This window comes from Lytechinus variegatus, chromosome 8 (assembly GCF_018143015.1).
Source record: "Lytechinus variegatus isolate NC3 chromosome 8, Lvar_3.0, whole genome shotgun sequence".
Lineage (NCBI taxonomy): Eukaryota > Metazoa > Echinodermata > Echinoidea > Temnopleuroida > Toxopneustidae > Lytechinus > Lytechinus variegatus.
Genome location: NC_054747.1, coordinates 34,886,637 through 34,906,150, shown reverse-complemented (window position 1 = coordinate 34,906,150; position 19,514 = coordinate 34,886,637). Strand labels below are relative to the sequence as shown.

Here is a 19,514-nt window from a genome sequence, read left to right as displayed (position 1 = left end):
ATGCGCAACTTGATTGTCAACCAATCAACAGCGCGCATTTGGGACTTGCACTTGATGTTTTGACTTGCGTTTAAACGCAACTCTTTCTGCAACGGACCCCTGTTCTGTTATATTGGAGAAAATTCATGTTTTATGAATTTGCAGAATGATTCTGTTATTGCTTTTGGCAAAATCTTCTTTCTTTTTTTTCTTTAAAATCAGTTTTTTTTAACAGTGTAGACTTCGCGTTATTGTTGCCTGAGTCTGCAATGCATTTCATTTTCAAACTTTATTCCAAAGTAATAAATCCACATTTTCAAAATCTATTAGTGAATACCATCTTTTGGACTACCATCAGTGAGATGCTTTGTTATCTGGAGCTCTTTAACCATATATATACTTCATATTGTTGGGATGCATATTCTATTTCCGATATAACGAAATATCTATTGATCAAGATGTAGTGTGTGTTTACAATAGAAAATTGTTTCTGTGTTCGTTACAAAAAGTAAACTTACTATATCTTTATGGAACTGAATTCATTAAATTCAAGTTAGGTTTCATTATTTTCAACTAAAACCAACGAACACCCCTAGTATAGTACGTTCCAATGGATCTATAAAAGTTCCTTTGTTTGTTATTAAAATCCAATTTATATACACGCACACACACCCTCTCACACATACACTCTCACACACACACCCATATATAATTATATTGTGAAAGAAATGGATGAAGAGGACACAAAATATTTAAATAAAAGACTTGCCAAAGCTGTTGTACGTGTATAATTTCACACATTGATAATTTATAATCATAATTTATAAATTCACATATTTATATGTTCACTATCCTTATGCCCATGAACAGATGTGTTTTTTCACGACTGTTTCAGAAACGGATTTTGAATTCTCTTTTTTTTTGTCACATCATGGGCACTGACGAAGAGTGTGACTTCACCTTTCATTTTTGAGAGCTATGCTCCTTTTAAAATCTACGATTTTATTTGCACGGCATTTATTAAGCCTTATGTGATTACTTTATTCCTTATGCCGAAGCAGACTATATATATATATATGTGTGTGTGTGTGTGTGTGTGTGTACATATTCATATATATACAATTAGAAATAAGTATGACTTCATGCACTTCAGATTTTTTTCAGAGGAACAGCAGGAATGCTGCTCCCACTCTTCAGTACCTGTTAAATTAAGTAAAATTTGTTGTATATGGTATAAGGATCAGTATTTTAAACAAAGGAATCATACTGACCAATACAATATACAAAATGCAGGAGCATATATAATACTAGGAAATCACACCTAAACAAACTCACGCACACACTCACACACACACATGCACGCACCCACACACTCCAATTAAAGAATGTCCGCTAATGCCTGTGGATTATAAAAAAAGTGTTTGTTTCTATCTTTGTTACTATCTTTGATACATCAGAGATCCTTTAGTCTTCATGTAGATCGATTGAATACATTGACTGAAAGATTTTTTTTATTTCTTTAACTGACATGTATAATTTTTATTGAAATCTATTCTAAAACATGAGATGCATATTGCCTTTTACATGCCTTGATAAGCGACCGATTATAGGGTGATGAATTAACATTACGTCAAATAATAGGCCTATGCTCTAGTGTGGTACATATCAGGGACCGCGGAACGGTTTTGTAATTGGGGTAGGAGCTGACCATGCAAAAAAAATCACAATCAGTTAGTCATTTTTACGTTTTTGTACACGGTTTTCGGAAACAAAGGGAGGGGTGGGGGCTGAAGTCCACCCCCTCCCTCGGTTCCGCAACCCCCTCCTATATCGCTAAATATTAGAAAAATGAATTCATTTAATACTTAAATGCCTCTTTCCCTAAACTGTATCTTCAGTTATTCTATTCTATGGAAAGTGAGTTCTACAGAGGTGCATACTAAATGCGCAGAGGAATGCGCAGAGTCTCAAACAGTTGCATTTCTTTAAAGTAAGTTTTTTTTTCCAAAGGATGCCATTGGAACTTCGATGCTCATGCCGGACGAACTTTCATCTCTGTATTCTTGAGTGTCTCGCGATTGTATGCCCGATCTTGCCACGAGATACCATCCAAGCTTTTTAGACCGTACACGCCGTTTAGGTTGGCAGCGTAACATCCGCCGTACCACCATCCTGCTTTGTAGCGAGTGGCGCAGTTTTCCCATTCGAGCGGGCTCGTGTCGTGGTCCCGGTCCCGGGGTACTGAACTCATAACCGATATGGTACGTCATACTGTCATCTGTATCGTGTTTTTGAAAAAAAAAAAGAAAATGACATCGAATTTCCTCTGTTTAAAGTTAGCCCATACAGCAACTTGTCTGTATTCGCACATAAACCGCGCACTGACGTCACAATTGATGAGCAGGTGATTATAATCAGCTGTATAAACACAAAGCTTTTTGTGGGTTTTGGGGTGTTTCAAAAAGCACGTTTGCTCTAATAAAAGTGCTGATAGTTTGAAAATAAGCACAGGAACCCATATTTTATAATTTTTGCACGTATTAGGTACACCTTCCTCGACAACTTTGCAAAGTTTGGTGAAAATGACATGGGTTCCGAATAAAATGCAGCATTTCTGATTTTCTTGTACTAAAGTTTGTTATGAAATTTCAAATTTTTGAGGTTGAATGTTTGTCATCTTTCGCGCAATTTCTAAGAACTGAGATTGCTGTTAGACTTGAAAGAGCAAACAATTAATACCATTATAAATAGATTATCTACGTTAAGGATACAATTATTGATTATATTGCGATATTTGATGACATTTTCATGGATTTTGACTTAGTATCGAGTTTTAAACTTATTGTTGTGATCTCGTGATGTCTAAAATTGCCAAATTATTTTGAATGCGCAATTATTAAGAAGATCCATTTGGGTGAATTTTGAAGGTCTATAGCAAAAAATCAGGCACATGGACCCATATTAAATGTTACATAATTATTTGAAATATTCAGGTGTTACAGTATCTATGTGCAATGTATGATGAAAATGACATGGATTTTCAATGTTTGCGAGCAAGACTACTGAATCATTCGCATTTAAGACGGTATTTCACTTTTGCTTGTTTTCGGCGCATTTCAAGCCAACTCACAATACTTTGGACACTGATAATTTGAAAACGAGCACATGCACCCCATATTTTTAATGTTTTAACGTTTTTCAGAACTGATATATTCCTCTACAAATCTTGAGAGTATGATGAAAATCACATGGATTTTGGATGCTTGTGAGCAGAACTATGGAACCATTCGTATTTCAGACATTTTAGATACTATTAGAATTTTGCACGTTTTCGGCGAATTTTGGGATGTTTCAAGCCAACTCACAGCACCCCATATTTTTTTATTGTTTTAAAGTCTTCAGAATAAATTTATCAACAAATCTAGAGAGTAGGATGAAAATGACATGGATTTTGATTGTATGGGAGCAGAATTACGGAACCATTTGACCATTTGCTTTTTAGACGGTATATTGTTAGAATTTTGCATGTTTTCGGCGCATTTTAGGCGATTTCCATAGTCCCATAGAAAAAAGGTAAGCCATAAACCTATATTATATTTTGCATTTTCATAATACATAGATACAAAAGTAATTCTCTGCAAAATATGGTGAAAATGACATGGACTTCATATTAACTGTGGAACGTCCTAAACTGGAATTATCAAAATACGCGTATTGATTCCTAAATCCTCTGGAGGGCGCTATGAGCTTATGAACTCCTAGTAATAGGCCCTATGCAGAAGGTCTGTTGGAGCCTACAGATAGATTGCCCACATAGGTAGTTCTAGGTCTTTGTTGATATTGGATATCAATCAAGCAGTGGAGTAACTACGGGAGGGGGCACGTGCCACCCAATCGGCTGGGCCAAAAGAAAAAAAAACGGGGAAAAGGGAAAAATGAGGGAGAAAGAAAGTGAAACCTAGTGGGGGAAGAAGAAATTATTGTATATTATATCATGTTATGTTATATAAAGTACATTATCTTGCACAAGATTTTTTTTCATAACTTGCCCCCTTTTAAGGTCTGAATATAAAACATTTCCAGGCCGTGCTTAGATTCACATTCAGTGGATTGGTGATATATGTCTGCTTTTCATGAATTCCCCAAAGCAGTCCTTATTTTTTTCTCGTCTGAATATAACATATTTTCAGCTGGCGCTTCGCCCTCGCATTATTTGGTTAGTGAAATACATATGGTCGTAATGAATTCCTCCAATGACAAGCCTTAGAATTCCCCTCTTTAGATCTGAATATCAAAAAAATTAAACACGCAATACTTGATTAGTGAGATGTTCCTGATTACAATGACTACAAAAAGTGTTTCATGTGTTTAGGTGCAATTCTACAAAAATAGATACAAAAAAAAATAAAAAGTGAAAATAAAAATCAATCAGCACACACTTGGCACTCGCATTAAATGACTATGGTGAGACATTTATTCTCTTCATGAATCCCTGAAATCATTCAAAATGTCCCTGTTTGATTAATGTGACAGGTACATATTATGAAAAGAAAAAATGTTTTTAATGTCCCTTTTAGGTCTTTAATATGAAAAAGTTTTCAGCTCGCGCTTCGCGCTCACGTTATTTGATCTCATGGCACAGTCCTTAAAATGTCTTTATCAGGTCAGGGGACCTGGTGGGTGTTGATATCTCCTTGGTTTCATAAAGCTGTTCGTAAGATACGAATGACTTTATGGACGACTGCATGGTGATCCTTTTTTTGGCTGGAAGATACCTTCCTATGTCATTCATTTAGGATATAAGAACATGTTCCAGTCGTTCGTAAAGTTGTGCGTAACTTTACAAGCAGCTTTATGAAACACCCACCTGGCTAATGAGCGCGCTTTGTACACCCAAGAAGTGACTCATAATTTTGCTGATCCCCCATGCCTTGACTCACTGTACGTCACTGTACATAGGACTGGGAAGTGTTAAAAAAGGGTATTCGCAAATTACGGGACGAATAATTTACACTGTAAAAACTGTGGTGTTAAAATTGACACCAATTGGTGTTAATAGAGGACCACACCCTGAAGTGTTAAAATTACACCCTAGAGATTGAACATAACACCAAAGAGTGTAAATGTAACAACCAAAGGTGCTGTAATAACACCTATAGGTGTAAAACTAACACCACCAATTTAACACCGGTGTAAAATAACTGGTGTGGTCCTCTATGTACACCGGTTGACATCAGTTTTTGCTGTGTACGCACGACACGTGACCTATAAGGCCTGTGAAAGCATTTTTATTCATCCACTGAAACTCGCGTATGAGGATGTTGATCTAATTTTTTGCGTTGCGTTCAAACGCAACTCTTTCTGCACCGTAACCTGGGGCCCGTAACACAAAGCTTAGCAATGATCGCAGAATATTTTTTTCAACGATGCGTGGTAAAAGAGATGTGCACCGTTATGTTAATTTTTTCCCCAAAGCTGTGCAGTTAACCCCCCTCCACGCACACACAGAGAAATTTCGAAAACTTTAAAAAAAAAATCACCAAAAGTGTGTGCGAAATCCTTCAATTTTGCTTTAGAAATTCCAAAAACTCCTAAATGACAAGCCCGGCCACTTTGCACCCTCGCTCACTAGTTTCTTATTTTATTTTTTTTTTACTCGTCTTGCCTCCCCGGAAGTAATACTAACGAAAGATCTAGGCCTACAACACTGCGTTGCACGAAGTGGTTTTCGGAAAGCCGGTTGCACAGCAAAGTCATGTGATAAAATCTGCCTGTATTAAACACGAAAATATCCATGGTTTCATACATATGTTTCCAGAATAACTTCCAAGAGTAAGGAGCCGGTAATTTTCCATCTCGTCCCCGATGCTGAAATTGTTGTAGGTGGCGTGCCACTTGTGTCCCTCGAAATCTTCTAGATCTATCCGTAGCTCGTATATCTTCTGTCGAGATAAACGGTGGATGTTGTCGTTCCCTAGCCAGTGCTCTGATGAAACGTTCCCAAAACCGTGCTTGTAGTCCGACCAATAGAGATAGAAATCAACAGAACCATCATGTCTTCGCTGGAAGACCTAAAAGGAAAGAGAATGAGAGGAAGACAGGCATGTAGAGAGAGAGTGGTAGTGATCATTATCATTCTTACTTCTATGATGCTATACGAGATTTGGTACTAAAAAAAATAACAATTAAAAACAAGACCTTTATTACAATGAATGGATTTTATGGCCCAAGTACAGGTACCTTTGACCAAGTAGGAAGTCCAAATTGTAGCCACATTCATACAGGGAAAAGCGAAATCCTCTGCCGCCGGGTTGAAGCACGTCAGAATGTCAGAAACGTCCTTTTAGTGCATCCGATACAGCCAGAAGAATTCACTAAGGAGGTGTTCAAAGATCAATCTGTGCAATATCGGTTGAACCACCACGGTATAGGCATTGAAATATGTTGCTATGCTACTAGACTAAAAACGAATTGAAAATGTAGTCGTAATGACGTCATAGCAATTGTACGATTCGCTGTGGCATCGGGTAGTTTCCGCTCCATGAATCATGACGAATCCAAGAACATAGAAGATGTATTGACGAATGCCATTCATGACAATGAACTACCAAGACGTCTTGGTCGAAATTTGCGGAATCAAAACAGCAGTTTCGTACCGCACTGTAAAAACTGTGGTGTTAAAACTGACACCAATTGGTATTAATAGAGGACCACACCCTGAGGTGTTAAATTTACACCCTAGAGATTGAACATAACACCAATGAGTGTAAATGTAACAACCAAAGGTGTTGAAATAACACCTATAGGTGTAAAACTAACACCACCAATTTAACACCGGTGTAAAATAACTGGTGTGGTCCTCTATGTACACCGGTTAACAGCACAGTTTTTGCTGTGCGGACTCTGGAATAACGACACATTTGTCATTTTCCGTCAGCTCTGAAACTTAGCACGAAAGTGTTGTTCCGGTTCGACAATTCTTGACAAAGACCTCCCAGCTGTTCATTTTCAAAATATTGATACTGAATTATTGAATCCGACCTGCGTCGCTATGCGAAAACTTTCGAGCATCTAGCTCACCGTCCATAGTCCACCATCGGTCGCCATGTCACAGTAGACATAGAATGGTTCCCCGTCCTCTCCTTCAGGGCTGATTAGGTATACACCACTGAGCATGCTGATATTGGATTGGCCACCAGTCTGAATCTCGGAGCAGTCACGTGGGATGCTAGACCCTGGGGAATAATGATTCATGAAACAATAATCGGTGATTTCAATGTCCTCACCAAATCAGATGCAAGGATCTTCCAATGTTGCTTACAGCATCTGTCGATACATAAAAATCGCTCATATTAAAGCTATTCATGACAAACATCATCTGATTATAATAAATAGGAGAGCATTATGACAACAATATATCGAGGCGTTACACAATATACATACCCTTTAATACCTTGGTCACATTTGTTCTACGGCGGCCGTACGGCAAGTCGACAACAGCCGTTTTAACATTTTTTGTACCAGCTACATATAGGTGGTTCGAATAAAAATGAATAAAACGACTGTTTTCGACTCGCCGTACGGCCGCCGTAGAACAAATGTGAACACAGTTTTACAGGGGCTTAATTAATCCATGTTCCAAGGGGCGGGATATTGATAATGTCGCATGTTTAATACTATTTTTATTCCAAGGTTAATTGTTTTATAGTGCCATCCCATGTTTTTAACAGAATTTGCATTGAATGTTGTGAATGATTAAATTTGTCAAAATTATGAGGGAAGGGGGGTATAGGGGGAGCAAGTCGATACACATCGATTTGTCCCTCCCCCCCAACTCAGAATCGACGCATCTGCCTTTTGAGGTTTATCTAATAAAAAAATCCTCTGACGTAGTTTTCGCATGCACGCACGCATAGCAACAGAGCAGATCACATTGCCTGAATAATAATTTATGTCTAGATGACGGCGCGCCGTCGGTAATGCCTTTTTTATACAAAGGAGGCGCTTGCCCCAAACTACATACCATATTTCTTTTTATGATAAAAGACACCCCAAGCATACTTCGCAAAGGCAATCACATCTCCCACACGAACTACATTTAAACTAAAAGAAAGAGAATCAAAAGTCGAACTCGTGATAGCGTACGTGGTTATCGCTGTCTATGAAATGTTTAATGATTTTGACATGGCGACGTCGGGCTCTGCTTATTCATTCATATTTCATATCAGCGAGAATGAAAATACCCCTTACTAACCTTGATAGATACATAAACGCTGTCTCAAATTTTAAGCACGTTGTTTAAATGGGGAGTGAACTGCGTGTGGTCTTTTATTGACGGTGTGTTATAAATACATATTCCTGATCTAGTTTTTGTTTAGGACAGTATAAGCCGATTATACTATCCAAAAGAAAAGCCATATGCAGACATATTTGATAAATGAGTTCGTACAATCTGAGCATGAGCAGATATAGGTCATTAAAGCTGAAATCTAAAACCCACCTACATGTCCGATGTAGCAATATTGATTCCAACTACCAAGCCTTAATAGTAAAGATCATCGGTGGGGGCGCTCATGGCAGAAACGTGCATCTTGAAATCAGTTTGCCCTGTTACAACCGATAATTGGGACCTTTCGCAATCATCACGGACGCTAGTATTAGGGTCCCCTAACACAAAAGTTAACGCTTAATCATACACTTGATTTTTAAGATTGATTGTGCATTACAGTCAATAGAATCAAACGTAGAAAACTGCTCTACGATCAATGCTAAGCTTTGTGTAACAGGGGGGTTACAGGCCCTACAAATCTGCTTTTCGTGTGCAAAATCCCTTTCCGCGACACCCGTACCGCATACATGCATGTATATTACGACTGATGGCTGGAGATATTCAAAATGCAGAACCTAAAATAGATTTATGACATGGAGAAGAAAGTGGTTTTTCAAACAAATCGAGAACATATTGAGTGAGGAAAAACTTACTGAATGAAGGCTTAAATATAGATCATTACAGTCCATCGAATCGATATTACATTTCATGTGGATTATTGGTGGATCACTGGCAATTGATTTCATGGATAAGATCAACCTCTCCAGCCGAACATTTCGCATGCGTTGATATGTACACATCATATGCGATACCTTTGAACTCGTTTCCTTTTGTTTCTTTTGTTTACTCCTTATACACAAACGATATGCCTCTCGCACACGATGTGAGGGGCATTATGTTTTACATTCCCCAGAAATGGGATTAGATTCAAATTCCGGGGGGACCACTTCCATTGATGAGTGGATACCAGGCACGACCATGGGGTTTCGAAAAGTACCCTAAACATGCTAAACAAGGGAAGCAATTCTTTTCCAGATTATGAAAATGCATCTCTTAACAAGTATTTGGCTTGTGAAACCCTACAAGTATTGAATATATATCCCTTATTTCAGCATTTTAAACATCGTTTTGACACCCTTATAACGTTACATAGGCCTATATACGTAACGTACCTGCCCACTCTGTCCCCTTTTACGGGTGGTCGCTACTGGTATCCACTAATCAATGGAAGTGGGCCCCCCGGGCGGCCTCTCGAGCTCTAGGAGGAGTCAAATGTGGCTTTGGAAAGTCGTCCTCAATCGGATAAATCGCTGTTACCATAGTAGCAACCAGAATTTTGCACACAAGACGCATATTGAATGTTTCCGTCGCAGATGCGAAACGAAAAAAAAATCTCATGTCACACAATTTGCATTGCAGGACTGAGTTTTACGACCATGGTGACGGGCCCAAAAAGTCCCTTCCAAAGTCAACGACCGTTGTAAATAAGCGTCCGCGTCCTCAAACGAAAGGTCGGGAATGTCGCACCAACGCATAATGTCGCAGCAACGCATAATGTCGCAATCTGCGACATTCCCGACCTTTCGTTTGAGGACGCGGACGCTTATTTACAACGGTAGTTGACTTTGGAAGGGACTTTTTGGGCCCGTGATCATGGTCGTAAAACTCAGTCCTGCAATGCAAATTGTGTGACATGAGATTTTTTTTTCGTTTCGCATCTGCGACGGAAACATTCAATATGCGTTTCGTGTGCAAAATTCTGGTTGCTACTATGGTAACAGCGATTTATCCGATTGAGGACGACTTTCCAAAGCCACATTTGACTCCTCCTAGAGCTCGAGAGGCCGCCCGGGGGGGCCCACTTCCATTGATTAGTGGATACCAGTAGCGACCACCCGTAAAAGGGGACAGAGTGGGCAGGTACGTTACGTATATAGGCCTATGTAACGTTATAAGGGTGTCAAAACGATGTTTAAAATGCTGAAATAAGGGATATATATTCAATACTTGTAGGGTTTCACAAGCCAAATACTTGTTAAGAGATGCATTTTCATAATCTGGAAAAGAATTGCTTCCCTTGTTTAGCATGTTTAGGGTACTTTTCGAAACCCCATGGTCGTGCCTGGTATCCACTCATCAATGGAAGTGGTCCCCCCGGAATTTGAATCTAATCCCCATTTCTGGGGAATGTAAAACATAATGCCCCTCACATCGTGTGCGAGAGGCATATCGTTTGTGTATAAGGAGTAAACAAAGAAACAAAAGAAACAAAAGGAAACGAGTTCAAAGGTATCGCATATGATGTGTACATATCAACGCATGCGAAATGTTCGGCTGGAGAGGTTGATCTTATCCATGAAATCAATTGCCAGTGATCCACCAATAATCCACATTAAATGTAATATCGATTCGATGGACTGTAATGATCTATATTTAAGCCTTCATTCAGTAAGTTTTTCCTCACTCAATATGTTCTCGATTTGTTTGAAAAACCACTTTCTTCTCCATGTCATAAATCTATTTTAGGTCCTGCATTTTGAATATCTCCAGCCATCAGTCGTAATATACATGCATGTATGCGGTACGGGTGTCGCGGAAAGGGATTTTGCACACGAAAAGCAGATTTGTAGGGCCTGTAACCCCCCTGTTACACAAAGCTTAGCATTGATCGTAGAGCAGTTTTCTACGTTTGATTCTATTGACTGTAATGCACAATCAATCTTAAAAATCAAGTGTATGATTAAGCGTTAACTTTTGTGTTAGGGGACCCTAATACTAGCGTCCGTGATGATTGCGAAAGGTCCCAATTATGCCAAGAGCGTCCGACGCATAATGTCGCAGTCAACGCATAATGTCGTAGATTTTCTAACGCATAATGTCACATGTCGCAACGCATAATGTCGCAGCAAATCGTCAACGCGTAATGTCACATGTCGCAACGCATAATGTCACAGCGGTATTTTCTTCAGGACTCGAGCTACAGATAAGATATAAAACATGCTTTTACTGAGTATTTTGAGACACGAAAAAGAGAATGAAATTATTTTGAAATCAGGATTACTCTTTGTATGGATATTTCGTCTACTGCCTTTTCCCCACTATCGCATGGTCTGATATCATTTCGTCTACCATTAGTTAGTCAACTATCAACATAGTCCAATAACCATTTCGTCTAATTACCATCTCGTCTAATAGCCAGTTGGTCTAATAGCCGTTGTGTTTATTATCATTTAGTATAATTGTATTTTTTTCAGTTGGTCCAATATCCATTTTGTCCAATATCATTACGCCTATTACCTTTTGGTCTAATAGCCAATTGGTCTAATAACCACTTGGTGTACTCTCATTTTCGTCCATGTTCCATTTGGTCTAACTTCAGTTGGTTCGCTATCACTTTGTCTAAATCCATTTCGGCTAACACTCATTTGGTATCGTTGCCACGGGTCCAATCACCAAAAGGTCCAATCATTGGTTCTAGGACAATTACCCCACGGACAATTACCCTTCCGGACAACTAATCCCTGACAAGTTTACCCACCCGAGGACAATTACCCCCTGAGGACAATTACCCCCCGAGGACAATTACCCCCTGAGGACAATTACACCCCGGACAATTACCCCCTGGACAATTACCCCCCTAGACAATTACTCCCGGACAACTACCCCCTGTAAAACTACCCCCGAGGACGATTACCCCCTGAGGACAATTACCCCCCCCCGGACAACTACCCCCTGGACAATTACCCCCGGACAATTACCCCCTGAACAACTACCCCCCGATGACAATTACTCCCGGACAACTACCCCCCGATGACAATTACCCCCGGACAATTACCCCTTAGGAAAATTACCCCCTCCCCCGAGGACAATTACCCCCGATAATTACCCCAGAGGACAATTACCAACGGGAACAATTACCCTGCCCCGGGGACAATAACCCCCTAGACAAAGGGAGAGCACAGAGTTAGGGCCTAAATAGTAAAATTACAAGGCGTTCTTGCGTATATTATCTTTGCATATTTTTTTTTGCTTACTGTATTAAAACTTAAGCCACATCTTAATCTGGAATGTGCACCAATTGTTTCATAATTCTTAGCTTCTTGTTAGATGAATTGTTTTAAAATAACAGGTTTATAGGTTCTTCTTGTCAATAGTAGTGTTGATGGTTTGCGTTACCGACTTTCAATATTTCTACCTGTGAAGGTGTCTTTTTAATGTTTTATCTATTTTCCTGATTTTTTCCTGAAATTAAACCCCAAATGAATCAAGAAAAAATCAGATCAACTGGAATCAGAGATATTAGGCATTTGTGATTATTATGTCTAATCGTGTCTTTTCATGAATGTTCAATTGTTCTATGAAAACTTAGTATGTGGGCCAGTTTACACAGTTTTCCGATGTGCAGATGCGTAGCTATATAGCGCAAGCCCCCACCCCCATTTTTCATGATGCCGAAGGCATTGCTAAACAAAAAAAAAGAAAAAAGGCGGAAAAGGAAGAAAAATGAAAAAGAAGAAAATGTGAGAGAGGGAGAGAGAAAAAGGGAGAAAGAGCGATATAAGAGAGAAAGTTATTAACATAAGATAAAGTAGAAAATATATTGAAAACCTGTGCCACCGACCCAGACCATTATAATGGTTCACGCCCGGGGGGGGGGGCACTAAGTATATAATAATGTGCAGCGGAGGAGACCCCCATTTTTACACTCAAATTTCCGTTCCAAGGCATAGCATCTTTGTCTCATTGAGAAAAAGAACAAATAAAGCCGCTCCAAGGCAAAACATTTTCTTCTTATCGAGAAAAAAGAAGAAAGAAATCCGCTCCAAAGCTTGTCATATATATTTCGTTACGCCGTTCCGGTCACATTGATCCGCTACAATGAGCTGCAATTTTGGTGAAATGCGGCCGCAGAGCGCTGTCCGACCATCACCTCTGCGCGAGCGCACCCGGCGGACGTGCCGCCGGGCGAGCTACATCCCCGGGGGGGGGGGGCACTCAGTATACAATGCATAGTGGGTATGTGCCGCGGAGGGGACCCCCATTTTTACACTCAAATTTCCGTTCCAAGGCATAGCATTTTTGCCTTGTTGAGAAAAAGAACACAGAAAGCCGCTCCAAGGCATAGCATTTTCTTCTTATCGAGAAAAAAGAAGAGAGAAATCCGCTCCAAAGCTTCGCATATTTTTCGTTACGCCGCTCCGATCGCGTTGAATGAGCTGCAATTTTGGTGAAAAGCGGCCGCAGAGCTCCCCGGCGGAGGCCGCGCTAGCTGCATCATGCACGCATGACCGTTCCGTAGGGAGGCATACGCGCTCACACGCTGGCGATCCGTTCCAAGGACCCCCGTTTTCACAAACATTTGTCGTTCCGAAGCCCGTTCCGAGGACCCTCCTTTTTACAATAAGCCCGCTCCAAGGCCCCCGTTTTTTGTCTCGCCCGCGGCACACCCCCACCACTTTTTTGGTCGAGTGCCCCCCCCCCCCGGGGCTACGTCATGCACGCATATCCGTTCCACAGGGATGCATCAGCACTGACACGCTAGCGATCCGTTCCAAGGACCCCGTTTTTTGTCTCGCCCACGGCACACCCCTACCACTTTTTTGGTCGAGTGCCCCCTTCCCCCCTGGGGTCACGCTTGATTCGATGCCAGAGAGAAGGTGGGGGGGGGATTTCCGGGGTAATTGTTTGGCGGTAACTGTCTGGGGAATCATTGTTCTCGGGGCATTTGCTGGGGGGGGGGGGTAATTGTCTGTGAAATAATTGTCCAGTGGATGATTGTACGGGGGTAATTGTCCGGGGGGGGGGTAATTTACCTCGGAGGCTAAATGTCAAGAATTGGTTGTCCGGAAGGTGATTTTCTGGGGGGAGGTAATTGTCCTAGAACCGGTGATAGGACCTAATGGTGATTGGACCCATTGTAACGATACCAAATGATTGTTAGCCGAAATGGGTTTAGACAAAGTGATAGCGAACCAACTGAAGTTAGACCAAATGGAACATGGACGAAAATGAGAGTACACCAAGTGGTTATTAGACCAATTGGCTTTTAGACAAAAAGGTAATAGACGTAATGATATTGGACAAAATGGATATTGGACCAACTGAAAAAAATACAATTAGACTAAATATTAATAAACACAACGGCTATTAGACCAACTGGCTATTAGACGAGATGGTAATTAGACGAAATGGTTATTGGACTATGTTGATAGTTGACTAGCTAATAGTAGACGAAGTGATATCAGACCATGCGATAGTGGGGAAAAGGCAGTAGACGAAATGGCAATAAAGCGACAAATATCCATACAAAGAGTAATCCTGATTTCAAAATAATTTCATTCTCGTTTTCGTGTCTCAAAATACTAAGTAAAAGCATGTTTTATATCTTATCTGTAGCTCGAGTCCTGAAGAAAATACCGCTGTGACATTATGCGTTGCGACATGTGACATTATGCGTTAGAAAAACTACGACATTATGCGTTGACTGCGACATTATGCGTCGGACGCTCTTGGCATAATGTCGCAGATTGCGACATTATGCGTTGCTGCGACATTATGCGTTGGTGCGACATTATCGGTTGTAACATGCCCTACCGAATCTGTTCATGGTGCATTCCTTAAGCTCCCAGGAGGGATTTCACTCTTCGAAAGGGGATAGAAACCGATTCATAGAGCATCTATATTAATTTATGAGTGTTTTGGGAGCGTTTCAAGAACGGCCTTGTCGGAAGTATGTTTCCACATTTCCGTTTCCAAATTTGTTCGCTCAAAGTAACAACTTATATTTTTCCCCCATTGGGAGCCTAATTTTCTACAAACTCTGCTTTTTATTTAGGCTCCTCACTTTTTTTTACATTTTGTAGTGTACCTTATGCTTAAATACTTATGTTAGATACTTAATTTTATGATTGATACACTATGTTTATGAACACATTTGTTACGTATATCATGATATTTGCTTTAAAAGTGGAATCAATAAATGAATGAAATGAATGAATGCTTTATCCGACAGACCTTTACTATAGGAACTGTGCTTCTAGCCAATCAAAGTCATTGAAAGTTGTCAGATCTGAAAAACTTGACGGGCGGGAAATGATGATGAAACCCCTGATCGAAGTGAAAAAAAAACCTTTTCCAAGTTCCAAATACCTGTGGATATTAAAGGTCATTTTGGGACATGGGCCTGCTACGAAATACTGGATTTGGGTTTATTAATATTGCTTTCAATTCTAGTGCACGTCCAGTCTCTTCATGTTCTTATATTTACCTTGATTAGATGGTAATAACTTGGTCATATTTGGCTCAGGTTTATTGCCAGATGTCGAGCAGTGGCATCGGTAGCTGTCTATAGTCTCCTCGCAGCAGTTGCCTTCGCAGACATTCTTGTCACAATCTTTCCAACAAAAAATAACATTGATAATAATATGCTTTTTTAATAATATTATGACATAGAGCATCGCAATACACACTGTAATGAAAGAAGAATTACACCGTGTAATTCTATGAACGAATTATAACACACATCTGGGGCCCTTCTTACAAAGAGTTGCGATTGATCCAATCAATCGTAAATATGAAAAGCCAGCAAAGTCAACATGAAATGCATGCTTGTTTACAAGATTTTCTACATATATGTTATGTATTTCCATGAATTCATTGATTTCTTGAAAATTTGATGGGTTCTCCTTTGTCTATAAAGGTCATTTTGCAAATTTGTTGTACAAAAAATTATGACACTGATGGATTTCCATAGAGTTATGATTGATTGGATCAATCGTAACTCTTTGTAAGACTTGGACCAGATTTATATAGAAAATCACATGGAGAATTTGAGTTTCCAGACCGTTGGATTAAATTAGGCTTACACAAAAATCATCTTCGGTAGACATAGTTATGAAATATACGCCAGAAAACATTTCTTGTGACTTTTTTGATGTGTGAAAATTATCACAATTTTATGTATACCAGAAATATTGTAATTAGAAATCTGAAAAAACTCAGGTTGTTTTTACCGCTTTGCCCTGTGTTCAAAGTCAATGGCAGAAAACAGACTAACCTTAGTTTTCAGTTTTTACCAGAGTTTCTCAGGTAAAAGATTTTATGCAAAAGGCCCCCAAAAGGAAGTAAAACGTCACTATTTTCATAAAGTCATATTAAGTAAGAGAACTGAAGAGGCCACATGTACTTTTACTTTAATGAATAATATCTTATTCGTTGTAAAAATCAATGAAGAAGTTTTTCTTACATTTTAATAGATAACAGTTTTTTTAAATAATAGCTGGTGACATCACTGTCTCTCATATTCGAATACCTACCGGAAGTCCATGTACAGGCCCCGATCATTTTGTGAAAACAAGCAATACGTTAAAATACCAAAACGTCCATATTTCATCACCAGTGCATATGACTCGATACTGTTTGTCTTAGTTGTTTTTATTTGTTTAAAACAATTTTTCCAGTCAGTGTAAAGTGTATACAAATAATCTTGCAGAAAAAAATATATCTCGGTAAATACTCATCAATCTCTCATCATTGACATTTTTATTTTGGAACAATGACTTGAGTTTGCAACAATATCCGACGCCGTGTATGAGACCATGAACGATCGGGGCTCCGTAAAACAAAGGTTTGCGATGAATATGAAAGAACCGTACTGATAGGTCCCTGGTCAGTATTTTAAACATAATGTGCTTGTAACATTGATATTGATTGGTCAGTCAATCTTTGTGTTACGGAACCCAGATGGTGGTATAGATAACAATTTTTGAAAAGATGAAAGAAGATTAAAGGTCACAAGGGTGGCGTCAACAAGGGTGGCGTCAATGTTTTTAATTGGGACCTTTCGCAATCTTCACCGACGCTAGTATTAGGGTCCCCTAACACAAATGTTAACGCTTAATCATACACTTGATTTTTAAGATTGATTGTACACTATAGTCAATAGAATCAAACGTAGAAAACTGTTCTACAATCAATGCTAAGCTTTGTGTTACCGGGGATTACAGGCCCTACAGATCTGCCTTTCGTGTGCAAAATCCTTTCCCGCGACACCCGCACCATATGTGTATGTATATTACGACTGATGGCTGGAGATATTCGAAATGCAGGACCTAAAATAAGTTATGACATGGATAAGAGAGTGGTTTTTAAAAAAAATCGACTACATATTGAGAGAGGAAAAACTTACTGAATGAAGGCTTAGATATAGATCATTTCAGTCCATCGAATCGATATTGCATTTAATGTGGATTATTGGTGGATCACTGGCAATTGATTTCATGGGTTAGATTAACCTCTCCAGCCGAACATTTCATTTCGCATGCGTTGATACACGTATGTACACAGCATGCAATACGTTTGACCAGGGACGTGTTGACCTCGCGGGTTTCTTTTGTTTCTTTTGTTTAACCCCTTCTACACAAACGATATGCCTCTAGCACACGATGTAATTATATAATATTGACTGGCCTTGAGGGGAACATCAAATATATTGCCAGCAAAAGATTCATATTGGCCCGAGTCTTTAGACGAGGGCAATATGGGTCTTTTAAGGGCAATATATTTGATGTTCCCCGAAAGAAGAGCCAGTCAATATTTTTATTATCATCTAAATCAGATATCTAGAGCAAAAAATCATGATAATGGGGATATTTCTTTTAAAAATAGAGTTCTATTGTGTCATGTTAATGTCGGTCTAGGCTCTGCACTTTACCATTATGACGTACGTGCAAGCGCTCGGATCCAGCGTTGTCTTTATTATGACGTATATTGTTGGCGCGCGGATCCTGTATCTCTTTATACGCATCCACAAATGCCCGGATGTGAGACCAGGGAAAATACAAAGGTATATTTTGCGTCGTCTCTGCATGCAAAGTAAATACGCACATGGAGACCGAGGAAAATACAAACAATATACCTACCCTTATAAAAATCGCCAATGGTATTTGAATGGTGCCGAATGGTAGTTGAATGGTAATCTGAATGGTAAATGGTACGCGAATGGTATTTAAGTGGTGTTTCAATGGTAAGTTCTTAATGGTAATTGGTAGTTTATTTAATGGTAAATGGTATACCATATACCGAATGGTGTTTCAGTGGTATGTGACTAATGATATGATTGGTATGATGAATGGTATACCATTTACCCAATGGTGTCTCAGTGGTATTCAATGGTGTCTCAGTGGTATGTGCTTGTAATGGTATGATTGGTATGATGAATAGTATACCATACATCCAATGGTGTCTCAGTGGTATACAATGGTGTCTCAGTGGTATTCAATGGTGTCTCAGTAGTATGTGCCTGTAATGGTATGATTGGTATGATCAATGGTATACCATACACCAATGGTGTCTCAGTGGTATACAATGGTGTCTCAGTAGTATATGCCTCTAATGGTATGACTGGTATAATGAATGGTATACCATGCACCAATGGTGTCTCAGTGGTATACAATGGTGTCTCAGTGGTATTCAATGGTGCTCAGTAGTATGTGTCTTTGATGGTATGACTGCATGGTATACCATGATATACCCAATGGTGTCTCAGTGGTATACAATGGTGTCTCAGTGGTATTCAATGGTGTCTCAGTGGTATGTGCTTGTAATGGTATGATTGGTATGATGAATAGTATACCATACATCCAATGGTGTCTCAGTGGTATACAATGGTATCTCAGTGGTATTCAATAGTGTTTCAGTAGTATATGCCTCTAATAGTATGACTGGTATAATGAATGGTATACCATGCACCAATGGTGTCTTAGTGGTATACAATGGTGTCTCAGTGGTATTCAATGGTGTCTCAGTAGTATGTGTCTCTATGGTATGACTGGTATGATGAATTGTATACCATATACCCAATGGTGTCTCAGTGGTGTCAAATGGTGTCTGAGTAGTATGTGCCTCTAATGGTATGACTGCATGGTACACCATTATATACCCAATGGTGTCTCAGTGGTATACAATGGTGTCTCAGTGGTATTCAATGGTGTCTCAGTAGTATGTGCCTCTATAATGGTATGATTGGTATCAATATAGTGTCTTAGTAGTATGTGCCTAGTGGTATATAATATAATCATGTTGGATAATTGTAAAGCTATAGTGGCTTAGTGGTGTTTGCCTAATGAATGCCATTTGTGTTAATGGTGAATGATATGCCCAATTGCATTACCCATTAACATAATTCCGAAGATTTAAAGAAAATATA

At 39.4% G+C, this 19,514-nt stretch overlaps 1 protein-coding gene across 1 annotated transcript; it reads right to left on the bottom strand.

The window, feature by feature from the left end:
* Nucleotides 1-1,856: 1,856 nt before the first annotated feature.
* Nucleotides 1,857-16,651, bottom strand: LOC121419677 (fibrinogen-like protein A). The gene is made up of 5 exons (XM_041614136.1): nt 16,624-16,651; nt 15,576-15,701; nt 7,060-7,214; nt 5,786-6,050; nt 1,857-2,257 (listed from the first exon to the last, which is right to left on the bottom strand). The coding sequence occupies exons 1-5, from the start codon at nt 16,649-16,651 to the stop codon at nt 1,965-1,967; spliced, it is 867 nt and encodes a 288-aa protein (XP_041470070.1). The 3' UTR covers nt 1,857-1,964.
* Between the last annotated feature and the right edge of the window lie 2,863 nt (nt 16,652-19,514).